The 19100-nt window shown below is 44.7% G+C and overlaps 1 protein-coding gene across 1 annotated transcript; it reads left to right on the top strand.

Annotated features, from left to right (window-relative positions):
- Positions 1 to 3018: 3018 nt before the first annotated feature.
- Positions 3019 to 18988, top strand: POGLUT1 (protein O-glucosyltransferase 1). The gene is made up of 11 exons (XM_054184337.1): positions 3019 to 3117; positions 3505 to 3595; positions 6556 to 6699; positions 7138 to 7273; positions 9813 to 9934; positions 11479 to 11538; positions 12588 to 12687; positions 13475 to 13533; positions 15677 to 15844; positions 16350 to 16406; positions 17037 to 18988. Exons 1-11 carry the CDS (start codon positions 3051 to 3053, stop codon positions 17191 to 17193), a joined length of 1161 nt encoding a protein of 386 aa, XP_054040312.1. The 5' UTR covers positions 3019 to 3050; the 3' UTR covers positions 17194 to 18988.
- The last annotated feature ends 112 nt before the right edge of the window (positions 18989 to 19100 follow it).

The raw sequence follows: 19100 nt of genomic DNA on the forward strand, positions 1-19100 counted from the left end.
CAATCAAGCATGAAAGCTATATGAAGAGCCACACATCAGCCACCTCACAACTACTGGAAGCTTCATTTGCAATGTCTGGATATTTCCCCTTTTACTAGCACCACCTTTTCCAGCTGCACATAAACCTTCTCTAGCTGTCCATACTTCTAGAGAACTTCAGTGAAGGTAGGATGGCCATTCTTCATATGAAAAATTCACCATTCTTTGAGGAGTTCAGAAAACCTAGGACTTTCATTTAGCACAAAAGGATGAATTAAAGGAGAAAAGCCCCTACCGGCACCCCTGCACAAGCAGACGGTAGCCATTAGAAACGCCAGAACACAGCTCTGAGAGAAACGCAAGATCTTGAAAGCATGTTTTCATTAGCTCAGTCTTATAACCAGCTTAGAGAACCAAACTCTTTCCCAAGCACCCTTCTTCTAACCTATGTTGAATATGTAAAGCAAGGACACCAGACTTACAGCCAAGTGATTTTCCACTCCAGGCACATGGAACATGATGAAAGTAAATTTGTGGGTGTTTGTGCTTGATTTGGCAGAGAAAAAAAATGAGGGAGGGACTGCATTTGAGGGAGGGTATCAAAGATCAGAGCCAGATGCTCTTGCACAGAGCTCTGGATTTGCAGGAAATTAAGAAGGTAGAGAAGGTGAGGCAAAGGCTGTGTTTGAAGTGAGAGTCAAGGGGTTCTGAAGCTTACAATCATCCAAGGTGCTTGGGGGGAAATACAGTGCATGCCAAAACCACACCACAGTGGCCCGGGGTGCTTTCATTATACAAAGCCTGGGAGAGCAGGGGCTGTAAATGTAGCTTCAAAAGGAGCTTCATCTTAAAGTCTTAGCTCTCAGGGCCTATTAAACATTTATGCTGACTACCACTCCTACTCTTTGCCTCAGAGAAAGCACCCGAAATAACCTTTGCTACAGAGCGAACTACTACAGCTCTACTGGCTGTGTAGGAGACTAGTGGGGAGCTGTGAGAAACAACCAGAAACGGTGTTGGAACAGCGTGCTGATGTCTCTATTCAGTCAGCCAGGAAAGAAGCATGAAAATCTGGTCTGGAACCTGAGAGGGAAGACAGAAAACCGTGCGAGGAATAATGGATGGATTAGCCATGTAGAGATGGCTAAGAGTGAGGGAGGCCATTGGAGGCAAATATAGATATATAAGAGTATCAGCAATTTTTGCTTTTACCTTACTTAAGGTTCACACTTTTGGGGGAGTCTTCAGACCAGCCTCCAGTTTTAGATGTATGACTACCACAGCTGTGAAAGAGACTGTAGAAGAAAAGGAAGAAAGCAGACCTGAAGAAACCAAAACGAAGACAGAGGGACTCTAGGAGAAGATGGAAAGAAGGGATTAATTCTCCCAATTTGCTAAAAATTCCTTGGCTGTACAAAGGAGTTTAGGATGAGACAGCCAGAAGTACTCAAATTTTTCACCCTAGGAAGCTGTTACTACTAATAGCAGATAATACACACAACATTCACCTATTCCCTCATCGTTCACTCATACAATCACCCAGTTACCCAGTTGGAGGACAACCCCAGCTGTATACTCCCTAGAGGGTTGCGCTGACACACCAGCAGCTTCCAAGCAGGCGTTCAGAAAGTCCCTCAAAGTAATTTCTTTCAATGGATGTACACATAATCTTTGTCTGCACATAGGAGCCCCTGCCCTACAGTCCCACAACCCACAGCTGATAGCAACATTCACTTGTGGCCTTGCACAGATTGAGCAGACACTTCGTGCCCAGAGTTTATCAGCTCTTGCAGATTCAACAGGACTTCCAGTCTCCAGAATTTATCAGTCCTCAGGAAACCTTCACACTCCTTCTCAGCACAGGCTTTTCCACTTTGGTCTGTTTTCTGGTAACTATTTCTCCATCCAAATCTATGGATACCTACAGGACCAATTCAGTTTCACACACGTGAGGCCTTTATGACAAGTTGATTTGGTGGCTTTTGGGGCTAATCACTCAGCCTGCATGTTGTGGGCACAAACGTAATGTAAATGTGTCTCCTTCTTCTTAAAGAGCAGCCACAGCACCTCCTTCTGGAACCCAAAACCACCAAGCTGGATTTGAGCTAGGGAAGACGAAGATTTGGTGTTGAGGTTCGAATACATCGACCCCATGAAGAGGAGACAGGCCTTCCCACACTTAACCTGAGTAAGAAACACCAATCAGCTGATCCAGATTCATGTTAGGCCAGTGTTTGCTTAGCCCCATCCTTTTCTACCTACGTTAATTTGGCTGTTTATCAGCATGGTTATTACACCCAGCACTGGGTTAAGGAGCCCACTAAGTGGAGGGTAGTTTTGAAGACTGTATTCTCAGAAACCATTTTGTAAAAGAGAAGGTCCTGTGCGTTACATCGATGGCCCTCAACCACCAGTTCTCAATTCCGCGGTTTCTTTCCTTTCTTGCAGTCTACATCACTGAAGCTGCTGAGGAGTTTATACAAGGCAATCTAAACCTTTATACCGTAACAATGAGACTCGTGACTTAATCCTAAATGATCAAATTGAATCAGGCCTCGGTGACAGCAAGAGGTTGAGCCAGGAGAAGGGGCCTCTTACAGGTTGGGCAAACAGCTTGATGAATTCAGGTGTCCAGGGAAGTTCCCCCAAAAAACCCCAAAGGGAGCGAGTGCCACCAGGCACACAAGATCTGCGTAAGGTTTGTGGGAGGCACATGAGTGGAGCTAGGATGTTATTTGGTGGAAATATCACAGACTCAGACCTGCTCTGGGCAGTGGGGATTTTTGCAGCACAGGCCCCATCTACTGCAGGACACACACCCCAAACGCCAATGCCTTTATTTCCCTAAGCTACAAAAGCCGCCTGCTGTAACGACGTGGCCCCCTACGGGGGTGTCCCCTTGAGCGGGGAGGGACACCGCCACCCCTGAGCCGCCGCGGGAACTACAGCGCCCATCCAGCGCCGCCATCTTTGTGCAGGGCTGGTGGCGGCGGCCGCCATCTTTGCTTGGGGCTCCACCGGCGCGAGCGGGTCGCGCATGCGCAGCGCCGGTGCCGGCGGCGGCGGCGACAATGGGGCGGGCGGCGGTGGCCCTGTGGGCTCTGATGGTGGCGGTCGCCGTGTGGCAGACGGCGGCAGGTGAGGGGCCCGGGCGTGAGGGAGTTGCTGGGGGGAGGAGAGCGGGACGCGGCTTCGCGGCCGGCGGGGAGGTTCGGTGGCCCGGGCGGGAGCCTGTGAGGGCGCTGAGGGGGTCTCGCCTCCACCTCCCCCTCAGCCCCGCCGAGCAGCTCACCCGGGGACCGTGACGGGGTGCCCGGGTTGATGTCCCTTCCCCGGTCCCCCCTCAGCTGTGTGGCCCCTCTCCTTGGCCGTGGTGTGTTGTGGGACCCTAGTGCATTGCGGTGGCCGGCTGGACCAGAAGAAGTCCTTTTTAGCACACACACACACACACACCCCCCCGCTAGTTGCTCTGATAACGTTATGGATTCATTCATCCCTTCGGCTTTTCCTTCCCGCCTGTTTTAGATGCCAAATGGAAAAAAATAACGGAGCAAATTAAGAAAGCTGTGGAAGCCTATGAGCCATGTGTAAAGGAGAATTGCAGCTGCCACCAAAGGTGAGAGACTGGTTTCGCTTTTGGATGCGCCGGCCTCTGGCCGTCAGAGGGAATACTTTTGCCAGCACTGATGGATGGGAATTAGCTATAGAATATTTGGGCTCTAAAGCGTCACATCTGCAGCCACCATAGATCATGGTGCTTGCAAGAGGGAGGTTATTCATTATTAGGAGGTTATTCAATAGTATTTTCTTTTGGACCCAAGAGGGAAAATTTTCGCAATGAGAACAATGAGCCATTGGAATAATCTCCCCAGGGAAGTGGTGGATTCCCCATCATTGAACACTTTTAAGATTCAGCTGGACAGGGTGCTGGGCCATCTTGTCTAGACCGTGCTTTTGCTGAAAAAGGTTCAACCAGATGATCCTTGAGGTCCCTTCCAACCTGGTATTCTATGATTAATGCCACTGTGTGAAACAGGTTGACTTCTGTGGTTCCAATAGAGAGTGTGTCCACCTGTTGTCCTCTGTGGTTGAACAACATACACTATGTCAACATTTCATGTATGATCACACAATAAACCCATACACACTTGGTGATATTTCTGTGTTGACAGTCCACTTCTGCCTTCTCTCTCAGTGCAGTGTTGCTCACAAGTTTTTCTCGTGAGCTTTTAAAAGTGGAAGAAATCAAGTATATGCAAAATGTTTTAAAATAGCTATATTAAGAAAGGTTGTTACAGAACACAGATTAATTTGGTGTGATAGTGTGTTATACTTTGCTCACCCCCTGTGCTTGGACAAGGCTTCCAGTGGAAGAGGGGAGGGGAGAATTGGAGTGCTCCTTCTAGAGAGTTTAGCTCACTGCTTGTGAAAACTGGAGTGCCAGCAGATATTTAACTACCTGATTTTCACATGACTAAAGTATGATCCAAGAGGAGCTCATTCAGGAATACACAAGTCCTGTTTATTTTTTTATAACTATGGAGCATTATGCAAAATGGCAGTACTCTGCCTAATCTTCCTAGAGCGATTTAGTGCAGAGAGCTAGAGACTTACATGTAAATGCAAGACCACTGTAGGCAATACAAGTGTAGACACAGCCAAACCAAACTTCCCTTCTGTTCCCACTGGTAGAGCATGATTTCAGCATGGAGAATATTACAGGTGTGTAGGTCATCACTGTTATGTGGGTAGGGACTGTACGACTGGGTTTTTCTGATGTCTTTAAGCAATGTTTTTATTTAAAGAGGAAGAGGGAATACAGAAAAGAGTCAAAATATCATTTTGTCCTTAGGATTTGGATTCCAAATGCAGAAACACAGATGCCCGACTTTAAGCCTCCTAGTTAAAAAAATACCAGATGTGCTTATTCATTTTGGGGGTGAGAAGCGTGCTGTATCGGCTTTTAATATCAGTTGAGTCATACTGGGCAACTGTTTCTAGGCTCTGGAGTTTTTGATCTTCGTTGCTCTTGAAATGCTGATGAGGCAAAGTCTCTTCTAGTTTAGCCTTCCAGTCTTTTTCCTCAGTTACAGTTCAGATACAGCCTTAAATACATCTCCTCATCTTTAAACATACGCTCCACCATCTCCTGCTCACCTTTGGGAAGAACACCTTCCCAAGTGGTTACGACCTCCAAACCTGCTTCGGAACATGATAGGCAGTAGTAACATGAGGTTACAGTTACTGTGGTTCTCCAAACCTAGTTTTCACCACAGCAGTAGTTTGTTTAATGGTTGTTAAGGAGCACTCTGTAGTGACGGGCATTACAAAAAAATCCAGGAAGATGATACAGCATGTATGCTGTGTGACACTTAAGAAACTTGGGCTGTTTCGATAGCTGATTTGGAGGTATGTAGATATGCTGCAGAATGCTGTCACTACCTTTCAGTTGTCACTCTAGGTTACAATGACATGGATGTGCCATAAAACTGCAACTTTCTTCCTGTTCTCAAGCTCGCTACATTTGCATCCCTGACAGACTGATTATCCTGTGGTCAGCCTGTCATTTCAGTGGCAACCCTTTATGTAGTTTAACTGTTTTCCACTGGATTACAAAATAGCAGAATCTTAGAGGTTACAGAGGACCTCTTGAGGTCATTAAGTCCAACACCTCTGCTCAAGCAGGGTTGCCAGGACTGCTGTTCAGTATCTCAAAGAATAGAGACTCCACCGCCTCTCTGGGCAACCTGTGCCAGCGTTTGACCCCGCTCACGGTGGGATCACCCCTACAGTGTTCTATTAAACAAAGGCATTGATGCAGTGTCTAGCAAAAAGTGGGGAGGACATCTGCATGGCTGTTACAATCTGACAGTGTTCGTTATCTGCTCCAAGCAGTTAGATCTGAGGACCTTTAGACTAAATTCATTATAAACTGCATCCTCCTTCCGCATTTTCTTACATATGCGAAGTTTATGTTTTCTTACTGCATTCCTAGAGCTCACTGGTGACGTGCAGATGTCACAGAACACATGCTACATAGGCCTCTTCTCCTGGTCTGGCTTTCACTGCACGCAGCATTACTTGGCAATGCTGCTCCTTGAGACTAGACTCTTGCCTTCTTTTTTAGTGTCTAAATAGCATGACATTGTGTGAGGAATTTGGTCTTGGTGTGGCCCATCGTTCATGGAAGGCCAGAACACAAGCTTCGCAACTCAAAGGTGAAGTGAACTGAAGGCTTTTACCCATAACCTGCCAGGGTATGCAGGGTGCTTTCTGGGAGATTAACTAGTGTTGTCCATGTTGATTTAACCACAGAGCCGTGTGCTGGCCTTTCTTTTCAGGCAAACAGCACATAGATAGGCCAAAGGGTGAAGCTTGGACCTTTGAATCTCTGAGTAATAGCTATTCCAAGTAACTTAAATTAAATTCTCCATTATGCCACAAGTAGCAGAGCTCCTGGAAGCTACACAGAGCTTGTTTTAGCTAGAAGTCTGTTCTGTATACTGCAGTAATTTAATGCACAGTGTCCTCCCTGTTGTACATAATAAAACAACAATAATGGTTGTTTTGTTTCAGTGTCTGGAAGCAGGACCTGGCTCCTTTTCGAGGTGGCATTTCCAAGGAGATTATATCGGATGTGGTGAGCCGGAAGCTTGGGACACACTACCAAATCATTAAGAACAAATTGTACCGCGAGCAGGACTGCTTGTTTCCTGCAAGGTAAGAGCTGTGCAGAAGATCTCATCTCCCTAGCTGGGACACAGGAGTACTTCCAAACCTGCCAAGTTGAAAGTCTCTGAGCACAACGATATTTCAGAGGTCTGAATTCCTTATAAGAGCAGGAGCCTAGAAAATTATGTATGAGGCTTAAATATAGCAAGGGGTAAGTGTCGTTGCGCTTCTGTGTACAAAGGGTTGGTTGGTAGTGGGATCCCAGAGAACGCTGCAGATCAGACCAGATACAACAGGATGGCTTGCTTCATTGGTGCCTGTACTGCGTTGTGGCTTAGAGGCTGCTACGGGAAGTTTCCAGAGTGCATCGTGGTATGGCTCAGGCTCGCCATCTCTTCTGCTCCTGTGCAGAGAGAAAGGCCAGCAAGAGACTGCAGGATTCTGCCTTCTCCTTATAGCTCTTTGCCATATGTTGTTTGTCAACAGATGCAGTGGAGTTGAGCACTTCCTTCTGGGGATCATAAAACGCCTCCCTGACATGGAAATGGTGATCAATGTGCGAGACTACCCCCAGGTCCCCAAGTGGATGAAACCCATTATCCCAGTCTTCTCCTTCAGTAAGGTGTGCACACCTTTAAAAGCTGAGCATTTCTGAGACACGCATGTCTTCCTTTCTCTTGGGAACATGATTTTCAGGATCGTTCCCCACAGTTTTTCTGTGTGTTAATATTGCTTGCTCTTTTTTGCTCTTTATGTTTCCTTTTGCTTCCAGTTTTCTGGCAGCCAGACTTGCAGATTTATTCAACAGGACAGTTTTTTCCCATGTTAGCTCCTCTTCCAGGTCAAAAAAATGTACTTCTGGCACAGTGGAATGATGCACAGCTGGATGGGGTATGTGCCAGCATTGCTGTCATTTGCTACAACGCTTCTGTTAAAATTGTAGTCATAGTTTATCAGCATTCTTAAGGACTTTTGATCATAAGTTAGTTCTCATACAGTTAAATCTCATTTAATATTAATATTTTAGTCCTCTTTTTTGGTACCACAGATAAGTATTTCTTATCTTCTCTTCTATAATATGCTGTCTCCTGTGAACCATTTTCCCCTGGATTCCCTTTTCCATCTGCAAACGTGCACACATGTGCAGAGGCGCGCACACGCATAGAGAAATTCGCTCTCTGCTTCTGTTCCCAGACTCCAGAGCCCTCCCGTGTGTTTTACTACCTCTCTCATTGTTAAACCTGACTGTAGCATAGTGTTGCATCCTTTCCAACAAAATATTGTTACACCTCAAGCTTCTGCCAATCATGCTTTGACTTAGCATATACCCAATATTCCCAAATCCTGCACCCTTGCTACCTAACTCTGATCACAATCCTGTCCTTGGCTGAAGCCCAGCAGACAGTAAGATGCAAAAAGAAGCAATAAACCATTTGCTCTTGCTAGTTCAGGCCCCGTTCTGTTTCTGCTCACTTGTAACATCTCACTCTGAACCCAAGGCTTCAGCTCGTGCAGTTTCAACCATAATATGATCCATAACTATTGCCTACTCCCCAGCCACCCTTAAGCTTTCTCTAGAATTTCAGTACAGCATTGCAAGCACTGTCATTCAGTAACCATGTTGGCTCCCAAATGTAGTAGTAAAGTTGGCTGTCCTGCCCCTTGACCATTACACAGCCTTAACTCTAGCCAGCAGAGCCCAAATTGATGCAGAGGAGGTTACAGGAGTTTAATTTTTTGCAGCGTATTCATCATCCTGCCCCTGGATGCCTCACAGCATCCCGCAAGAAATTGAGTTCTCTGGTCACTGTTGTCCAATATCTCAACTGTAACCTCAGTCTTATCCTTAAGTGAAAGCCAGTGACCCAGGCACAGCTCACGTTTAACCAGCCATTGTTGGGAAGGCTCCAGGATGCTGGTCCAGGAGGCTCTCTGAGGCTGAAAGCATAAGGGTTTGCAGGATTGTCCTATCCTGCATCTTTGGAGGCCGACCCTGGGGTGGTGGTGGAGCTGTCATGGTTCATTTTCAACGCCTGATAGCAAGACTGATAAGGAGCAGATCATAGAAGCACACACTCATTAAGTTGAAGGGATCTCAGGAGGTTACCCAGTCCAGCACCTCACTCAGAGCAGGACCAACTAGTTCAGGGTGCTCCAGGCTATGTCCTGTGCAGTTCTGAGCATCCCCGAGGACAGGGTGTCCACAGCCAGCATCTGACCTCCCTCAGAACAAAACCATGTTTCCCCATATCTAATTGGAATTTCCCTTCTCGTAACCAAAGCTTGTTGCCTCTCATTCTCTCTCTGCTCTTGAAAAGAGTCTGCCTCCATCTTCTCTGAACTCGTTAATTAGGTGGTAGGAGACAGCATTTAGATTCCCCCAAGCCTCTTTTTCCCATGCATGAAGAAACCCATTCCTCAGCCCCTGTTTATATGTTATGTGCACACGCCTCCTAACTACCTTGGTGGCCTTGGACTCTCCAGTATCTCCAGCTGACAGACGGATGATTGTATAGGAAGTTTATTACTAGTGCAAGGAAGTGGCCTACAGTCTGGTTTCATGAAAGGATTTAGTCTTACTTAAGTGCTGGTTTTCCCTCTGATTAAATGGGGATTTAAGCATCCAAACAGGAGTGAGGAACTGAAATTCTTACATGCCCTGGATATTTGTTATAGTGAATTGTTAAGTGATCTCCGGAAGGCTGGGATGAACCAAAGTGTTGGAAGCCTATATATCAAAGTGTCTATAAGTGCCTCTATCTCTGAGGAGATAATAATGCCTCTTAACTTATGATCAGTAGAAAACATTTGTTTGGCATAGGCAGAAGTCTTTAGAAACGTGACTGGAGCTCAGATCTTCCACTATTTACTAATCCGTTATATCATGGGTCTCTTTTTTTGTTATTTTCCAACATGAAAGTCCCGTGTTGTCATGCAGCAAGAGATAGCCTTTTTTAAATCATAGAAATGTTTCAATATTGGGTTGTCTTCATATAAACCCCAGCAACACTGTGGTGACCGCAGAGCTCTCGTGGCTGCTTCTCTTTGTAACGGAGAAAGACGGTAGAACTCCCAGAAGGGACATTGATTACTGGTGGGCTCAGTCAGTAAACTGAAGTAGATACTACTCTTATTCTAATGTTACTCTCCTTTTTCTTAAGACACCTGAATACAATGATATCATGTACCCTGCCTGGACGTTTTGGGAAGGAGGACCAGCTGTTTGGCCAATTTACCCAACAGGTTTAGGGCGCTGGGACCTCATGAGAGAGGACCTCAGAAGGTATGTTTTGGAAATGGATATGTAGAGGGGGAGGTTTAATGGAAGACTTACAGTAAAAACCATCTAGCACTGGACAGCATTAGGGCAACGTTGAAGTCTAAGACCATAGGTCTGTTGGCCTGTGCTCTGTCCTGGTACCTCTTGTTAACTACACAGCCTAACTGCTGTATAAGAATTCTCCATGGAAACCGTAGATGACGTAACTAGAAGTTATAATTATCTTCTCTGTTTCCAGCATTTTAGTAAGGAACGCAGAGGACGAAGTATACACATTCTTCATGCTGTCAGGGCCAGATAACTATCATTTTTGCTGGGATAGGGTTTGTCAATAAAGCAGCAGTTATCTTTTGCCTGCAGAAATCTCCCTTGACACATAGAAATATTTTCCTTTGTTTCCAGCTACTTCTCTAAGAGCTGTAGTTTCTTCACTGCAGGGATGATCCAGGATGTTTGTATAAACTTCTGCAAGGGTAAAGAAAAGCCTTCTTTAGATCTGCTTTTACTTGGGTATTGAGCAATAGAGAAACCTGGAATCGTTCCCAAGAATCAAGAGTCATTACTGGGCTGAGAGTAAGGCAGAAGGCGTTTCTGACTGGGAGTCTTTCTTTTGGCAGGATCTTTGACTATTAGCAGAATAAGGGGCTGTTTCCCATGGAGAGTGACAAACAAAGTATGCAACAGTGAGTGAACATAGAAACATAACAGGAAAGAAAACACCTTGATGTCAATCACTTGTTGTCAGAATGCAAGGTTGAATGTTTCCCTCTTCAAAATCTGAAGATCTATGGGACTAATCATAGCAGAAGCCTAATGTGAGATTATATAATCAAGGTCCAAAGCATTCACTTACCCGTGCTTTCTCAGTGAACCCCAGTTGTGTCATTGGGTTACAAGCAGATGCAAAGCTTGACCTGCGCAGATCAGTTTAGGGATCAGGACCTACATGTCAAGCCAGCTGCAACAAAAAAGTACAACAAAGAGTTCCCCAGAGGGAGGGAGGCAGGTCACTGCACTGACAGAAATAAAACACGCGAACAGCTATTTTGAAGGGCTTGCTTAGATTTAAAATGAAAGTTATTTGGGAAAACAGTGAACCCCTGTGCTTTAAATGCAAAACACCAGGCAGGCTTTTTTGTTGCTGTTAGGTTTTCCTTTTTTTTTTAATGGGAAAAGAAACTCTCTAGTTACTTTGCACTATCCATATTCAGTGAAGTACAGAAAAATAAAGCAACAATGCAAAAACTGGATTCAAATTTTATGTAAATTTTAATACCCTTAAAGTTTTGGTGAGGGAGTTCTGTGTAATTCATTGTTTTGACTGAAAGGTATTCTGAAAAGTAGCCTATATCACATTGCCTTAAACACAATATTCACAGGAAAACCTGTTTCATTGGACCTGGCTGAGAGGTTTTTTCTGCTATAATGAAGAAAGTGATTTCCATCAAAAATGAAGAATAGTAAAAAGAGATCATGCTGTGAAAACTGAGAGTGCTATTTCATGGTTTTAGTAAATCATTTATTGCTTGTATAAACAATATTTTCAGATCTGCAGAAAAATGGCCATGGATGAAAAAAATCTCTAAAGGATATTTCCGAGGATCCAGGTGAGCATATTTTCCTATAGTAGGAGATTGTACCAACATATGCCGTGACAGCTGTCTGCATGCAGAAGTTTCTGCATCTCCAAGACCTAAACAAGTGTAACCCAGAAGGTATTTTTTAAAAGGAAGGAAAGCGAGACATTTTGTACAGCAACATTTCACCATTAGTGATTCTCCATAAGAATTGCCATTTACAACTAGTTTGTTATAATAAGGCTAATATTGGAAACAGAAGTTGCGATGGATTTGCTATGTTATTTCTTAATGAGTAAGACTGTCACACTCAGAACCAGCTTGTTTTGGTCTGTGAAGGGAACTGCAGGTGCTTGATACAAATTTGAAGATTTTATATTGATGTGCATGCTTCTTGCCAGTGTGAGTACTTTATTCGCTATGCAAGTGCTCGACAGCGAATCAACAAGTATTCTTGGAGTAAGTTAACCTGATTGGTGGGGGATAAGAGAGTAGATTATTTTTGCCCTCTCTCCAGTGGCAGTTTGAGAACAGTGTTAGCCCCATTCTTTTTCGCTCCTCCAACACTTCATTCCTTCTCCATCCCCAATAGGGGTGGATATAATGTCTTTGTAGGTAGGCTCAGGAGACGATGAAGGAGTGAGTCTCAGGGATGGTGTAACCTTGTTTATCAGTAGTGTTCTAAATTGGTGTCAGAAGCATCAAGTGCTGAAGATGCTTAGCATCTCTTGGCTCTCTCTGACTTAAAAGGGAGTTAAAGTATTTGGCACCCATCAGGGTAAGGCCTGAAGGAAACATCATCTCCGCTGATCTGTCCTGGGAATTGCTTAAATAATACTATTAAATATTTAGTAAGTGAAATAAAGAAAAAAGGGCCTCAGATCATTTTGGTACACATTAACATTCTCTTCTGCTAATATACCCTTGGACAGAAATACACTGTATGGTAGGCACTTAATAGTGGTTTTGGGGCACATAAGGAGGTCAGCCTCATAAAGAGGCAGGGTCTTGAGTCCTGTAGTTTGTTAGCTGTGTTGGGTGAGGTGGATTGGCAATGACTGATAGCATTTCTTTTGCAGAACGAGTCCTGAGAGAGATCCCCTCATTCTGCTGTCCCGAGAAAACCCAGAACTTGTGGATGCTGAGTACACTAAAAACCAGGCTTGGAAATCTGAGAAGGTGCGTGGGTGTTGTCTTGTGTCCCGAATGTGAAGGTCAGAAAGGGTGGCATTGCAAGATGGCTTTGATGATTGAGAAGCATCTTGTTGGAGAGTTGTGGGTGATCCTCTAGAGTGGGGGAGGCTTGTAGTTCCCTTGATGGCTGCATCTGACAGATGAAAGGAAGGACTCTCTACAGCCTGGCAGGCCAAACATTTTTCTTCCGTTTACACTTTTTGTTCAAGGAAACCAGCACACATAAGAAAATGAACCTATGCCAATCGTCTCCTCTTCCGTTACTACAAAAGTAGCCAACTCTTCTCCTTCTAGCCCTGGGCTGTCTGTGTCTCATTGTCAGTCTTTTTGAACCTTTTTCTGTCATCTCAATTGCTTGGTCTTGTTCTTGGTAACTTTCTGATAACTGTTGCTGATAACTTTTTAGTTCCATACTGAGTCCACAGTCCAGCTCGCTCCAGACAGTCTTGGCTAATCCAGTTACACTTGGCTTCCCATAGTCCATTGTCCCAAGCTGTTTTCCACTCTGTAGCTGCCAACTAAACATTATCATTTAATGTGTTTGTGCTGGCATTTGCTTACAGGCAGTGTGTAATTTACTGAACTTTTTTTCTTGTTTGAAGGGCTGGGAGTTCTTCATAATACTTCTAAAAGCCCACCAGAGAAGGTTTCCTCAGAAGTGGGAATGGAGGGTTTTGAGACTTCAGCTTTGTTTCTAACTGAGAAGGAAAACAAATATGAAACTGCTCTATAAAACTTGATTTTTTTTTTTTATTATTCTTTTTATTTTAAGGACACCTTAGGGAAGCCTCCTGCAAAGGAAATTCCACTGGTTGATCACTGCAAATACAAGTAAGAGTTTTGATTAGTAAAGCTGTTCAAGGGCTGTGGGTTATTTCTTTCCTTGCATGGTGGAAGGTCTCATTTTATTTTAAGACCTGATTCCAGCAATCAGCTCCATGCAGACAGGAAAGCTTGAGAACAGACATAAGGCGGTTGAAAATTTGGGAGCTTAGCATGGCCTCTTTCAGTGTCAGCTTTCCCCTGTCACATCAGGAGAAATAGTGTTTTGGGGAAAGTAAAGGTCTTAGATCACTAATAAATGTATAGATTGAAATCTTATTTTATTTTCTTAATCAAAAAGGCTTTCTATCATTTTTTCTTTATATGCCTGTACCAAGCTGTGTGTTCAAAATTATTTTTTCAGTGTTACAGTGATAGCATTACTGTCTTCAAAGACATAAAGAACTAAGGAATCATGTCTTCATATGCAAACTGGATCAAGTGTTGCCATTGGATGTGTATAGTAAAAGAGAGAATCTGAAATATGATTGAGCAGATATGGTATTGATTCATAATTTGTATGTTGTTTGGGAGAATGTGGCTTTGATTTACAAAAGATTTTATTTTTTAACTACTTCAGGGAGGGTTTTTTCCATGTAATATTCTTCCAGGTTTCTGTGTAAAAAATATAAACTCTTAGTGTGTATGCACTTGTATGTCTGATGTTTTGCTTTTTGTTTTGCTTTAAAATTACCTAGTTATGATTCTACCATCTAGAATCTGCTGATGTAAGAACTCTGTCATTTGGCTGGATCTGTGTTTTTCTGCAAATGCGAGTGGCTTGTTTCATTTTATATTTCACTGAACTGTTGCCCAGATATTTCTCCCTTCTGTTACACATAGACTTCCCAAGTCCTGATGCCTCCTAAGCCCCTTGTAGAGTATGGGCTGAGACGTTCTCACACGTTTTTGTTGTAGCCCGGGGTCTGGGAGGGTCAACACGAACTTCTTGCTGCTTCCTTCAGTGTAGGTGCTATGGCAGGCTGCCTCAGAGCCGCCCTCAGCGACTTGGCTGAGGTCACGGATTGTGGGAGCTGTGTCTGGAATTGGACCAAGGCACTTCCTCGCTTCCAGGCCACTGTTTTTGCTACATCTTTGCATGTATTTGTTCAGTTCCTAATACGACGAGCTCCTCATCCTGGCCTTGAGCTCGTAGTTAACACAAAGAATGCAAAGTAATTTCAGAATTACTCCTTGTCACTTACTGCTGAACTAAATTTAGCTAAAATAGCCATTTCAGCCCAAATATATATAATATATAATCCCCATCTCACCCAGAATAGCTTCATTAGGAAGAACTCCCTTCCCCCAGCCCAAAATGTTTGACTTCAAAGATTAGTTATATGTACTGAGGGGTTTTGCCCACAGGAAAAACAGCTTTCCATATAATTGGAGAAATGTGGGTTTAAAAAGCAAGCAAGTAAGCAAACAAACATCCCTCTGAGATACAGTTTGCTAAGAGAAATCCTCCCCCAGTCAAGCCCGCTTTACTAACTTGGCAGAAAATAGTGAAAACAAAATTGTGGATTCTTTGTTATCTGCAGAGTCCATCTGTTGTGTGCTAGCCTGTTTAGCCTCCTAGGGTTGCATTCCCAAGTTAATATGAAACAATTAGATTCAGATTAAAGCAGAATCCCGGAGGAAAAAAAAAAAAGAAAAAAAACAAACCAAAACCACAACTGAAATAGATGTGGCAAAGCGGAACAATGAACAAAAAAGCTCACTGCAAGACAACAGAGAATTGGGAAAAAGCTCCTTGTGGTAACAGAGTCTCTGAAGTGAAGAGTCACAGGATCAGCCTCCACATTGTGACCTTCCGTGCCTTGTCAGCCATTGTCTGTGAGGCCTCTCTTGGTTTGTCACGGGCAGGTGTCTTTAGCAGAGGTAAAGCACCACCCCTTGATTTTCAACCTCAGTTTTGACAGGCAGCAGAAACTTGCCGAGCACATCCTTAACTTAACTCACGTTTCCTGTGAGGAGCTTCAAATAAATGTCTTCCCCTTGTTTCAGCGACAGGTGCTTGGCTTAGCATGAGGGCGACAGTTGCTACCTGTGAGGAGGCTGGCTGCTACTCGGAGCCCATTTTCTTAGTGCATTTCCTCATAAAATGCCAGGTGTAATCAGGTCCCTCTCTTTGCTCCTCCTTTTAAAGGTATCTGTTTAATTTCCGGGGAGTGGCTGCCAGTTTCCGGTTGAAACACCTTTTCTTATGCGGTTCACTCGTCTTTCATGTTGGAGAAGAGTGGCTGGAGTTCTTCTACCCCCAGCTGAAGCCGTGGGTCCACTACATCCCAGTCCCATCAGACCTCTCTAACATCAGGTGTGAGACCTCAAATGTGCTCAGCGGAGCATTGCAGGCCACGGAGAACACTGTTGTGTTTGGGGAGGCAGTTTGTTTTGTGTTATGCTAAGAAGGGCCTCCACTTCTAGGCACTAGACAAAGGCTCAGGGTGGTTGTGTTCTTTTGTCTTTGTTACCGCCCCCAAGGAATCCTTTGCTCTTATTACTTAGAGAGTACAGTTTCACCGGGGTATGGAGGTCTGTCACCCTCACTGAAAGCAGCAGGCACTAGGCACTTAAATTTGCAGCACAGATGAGGGGAAGAGGAACTGGGCCAGAAATGTGTTAGCTCCTCGATTTCAGCATGCTGTCCAGAACCGATACAGAATAACTGAGAATGGCAGGTTTCTTCTGTGCTCTGAAATGAGGAGCACCTGTCTCTCGCTCAGTTGTAGATCCTTAATCTCATCCTCCGAAATAGTATAGCTAAGGGACAGTGTTCTCTGTTGCATTAGCCGTTTCATAGCATTTTTTTTTCATTTTAGGGAGCTGTTGCAATTTGTAAAGGAAAATGATGCCATAGCACAAGAAATTTCAGAGAGGTAAGTTGTGTGTCCTTTCTGGCTACCAGGCATTCTTCTTCCAAGGCATTTTCTAACACAGCTTTTGAAGGGGTTACCCATCAAAGACAACCTAGTATTGATAGGGTGCGGTATAACTGATCTTCTGCAGTAGCAGCAGGAGGGTTGGGGAAGTTGTACCAAGCTGAGGGAACCAGAGAACAAGAGTATATGCTCAGGTCTCTGGTTCAGATGTGACCCGTGTCAGGAACCCCACTGAGAGCTATCAGAAGTTGGGAGCTTTCGTCTCAGTATGAGGTGAGTTGGCCCCTGGGAACCGTGTCTGCGTTACAAGCGTTACGTATCCAGGCTGGCAGCGACTGGCTTCTGAAGCAGCACGTGTCGGTGCTGCTCAGGCTGTGTCTGGTATGTGAAATCTGATGTTTATTATCCTAGATAACAAATACCATCTTGAGGATAACAAAAGCACTGCAACTGTCAGAGCTGTGAGCGTGAATGAAAATTGTGAAATTAAAATAGACAGTACGGAGCAGTGTGTGTTGTTTCTCATTTGAAACACAGAAGAGTGAAAGTTGATACACATATAAAACAAAACCAAAGACTCTTGTAGGAACTGGAAATTGGTTCTGACTGTGCCTTGTGTGTCTCTAGGGGACGCCAATTCATCACCGAGCACTTGCAGATGGAGGATGTCTCTTGCTACTGGGAGCATCTGCTGTCTGAATATTCCCAAGCCTTGACTTACAAAGTGAAAAGGAGGAAGAGCTACAGCGAGATCACTTCAGAATGGCTGAAAACAGAACTGTAGAGACTTCTCTGTTTTTCTCTTCAGCTCAAACTGATCTCAGTAGAAACCTGAAGATCAGCGTATCTTCTTTCTTGTTCTCTCAGACTTCTTACCCTTTACGCTAGAACTACAGAGAACAGCAATAGGCTGACTTTGAAATTGTTCCCATACAGCGGGAACCGGTTATACTGTCGCCATAAGAATGTTAAGTAGAATGTTGGATTATGGCTATTTAATGGGGTGGTTATGCTCGTGTCTGGAAGAGGGTTGTTAGCATTTGGGACTTAGTTAGTACCTGTCTCAGAATGATCCTAAATCCCGTGCAGTCAGTGGGAAGCCTTTCTGTTAATGTTACTGGACTTTTTACCGAGTCCTTCATACTCGTGGGCAAGGGACACAGACTGTCAGCTACACTCAGCTGGGAGATATTTGCCCTCTTTTTTGGCAAATGGTCAATGGTTTCTCACCTGTGTGACAGCACTTGGGATATTAGGTGTTCCCTGACAGAAGCAGGTATTGGGATTTGGGGTAACCTTTTTAGATAGCTTAGAGCTTAGTTTTCTGATGTTTATGTCAGGTTTTTTTAAAGGGGTTGATGGTATGGCTGTGATGTGCCACCGAAAGGACAAATGGTCGATCATTGCACAGTTAAACTACCTACCTCATGGGGGAGTGGCCAGTGATGATGATGATGATGTTGCCATGGTGCTAAGCCAGAGTAGCAGACACTCAAGCAGTTGGCAACCGAGATGAAGACAGTTCATCCTCCAGCAGATGAGCTGGGTGCCCGCATGGCCATGCAGAACTGAGCCCCTGTTAACAAGCTGTCCCCAGTCGGCTGGCTGGGCACCCTTAACAACCCAGAGAAAGTATACGCAGAGGTAGAGTCAGCTCTTCTTTTTTCCAGATGTTCCAGATTCTCTGCTCTGATCCCCTTCTGTAATCTTTCTAGGGTTGGTTTTTGGGTTTGGTTTTTTTTTTTGAGGCTGGTAACACGTCTGCTCACTTCAGTATTTGCTTTTCTTTCCCACTGCCGTTACACTCCTTTTCTCATCTCTTTTGGCCTGGTTGAGGGACCGTCTCCAGCTCCACAGTGGCAGCTACTCCTCACGTTACTCGTCTCAAGTTCAGTCACGGGTTGCTTGTGCTCACTGTATTTGTGCCCGCTACAGGCTGCTCAGCCCAGAGGGAGTGCAATTTCCAAAACACTCTGTGTCCCCCGAGTTGACAGAAGGCCTGGTAGGAAGCAGTGTCTTCCCAGGCATCCAGGCAGGTGCTCAGAAGAGCGTGGGATCCCGGGGGAGCCCCTGCCTCCCAGGGGAGCACCCTTGGTGGTAAAGTGGCTTCAAGGTGTAGGAAGCAGCACGTTAGTGGCAGAGAAGGATCCCAGCAGCTCCCGGTCTCCTCTGCAGTCAGTTTGGATCGGATTTGGAAGTCTTCTTGAGAAGCAAACACTACAAGGAGCAATAATGCAAAGTTATGTGTGCAGGCGGGAGCCTGGTGACGCTGCCAAGCCCCAGCCGCGGGGAGGTGACAGCCGGACCTACTCCTCAACTGCCAGCTGCTGGAGCAGTGCCCCAGTTCGGTGCCTGGGTTATCCCGGCCTGCCAGGGAAACCAAGCAGGGTGTTAAAATAGGCTGGTTTCTGAGGAAAAGGGCTGAATGGAAGGGGTTTTCTGATTTTTTTTTTTAATTTTTTTTTTTTATTATTAGTCAGTGGGGACGCAGCGCTCTGAGAAACTGAAGCAGCAATGTATAGTATTTTTAAACCGTTTTTAATGAAGTGCTTTTTGGAATAAAACAAAGGAAAACGAAATTTTGTTGTGCGCCTCGTCGCTTAGACAGTACTGTAACAAATAAAAGAGGGGGAGAGCGCCCAGTTTTTGGTCTGTCAGAGAGGTATTTAGGGTGTCTCCATTCCGCTCGGG

The sequence above is a fragment of the Rissa tridactyla genome, chromosome 1 (genome assembly GCF_028500815.1).
Source record: "Rissa tridactyla isolate bRisTri1 chromosome 1, bRisTri1.patW.cur.20221130, whole genome shotgun sequence".
Lineage (NCBI taxonomy): Eukaryota > Metazoa > Chordata > Aves > Charadriiformes > Laridae > Rissa > Rissa tridactyla.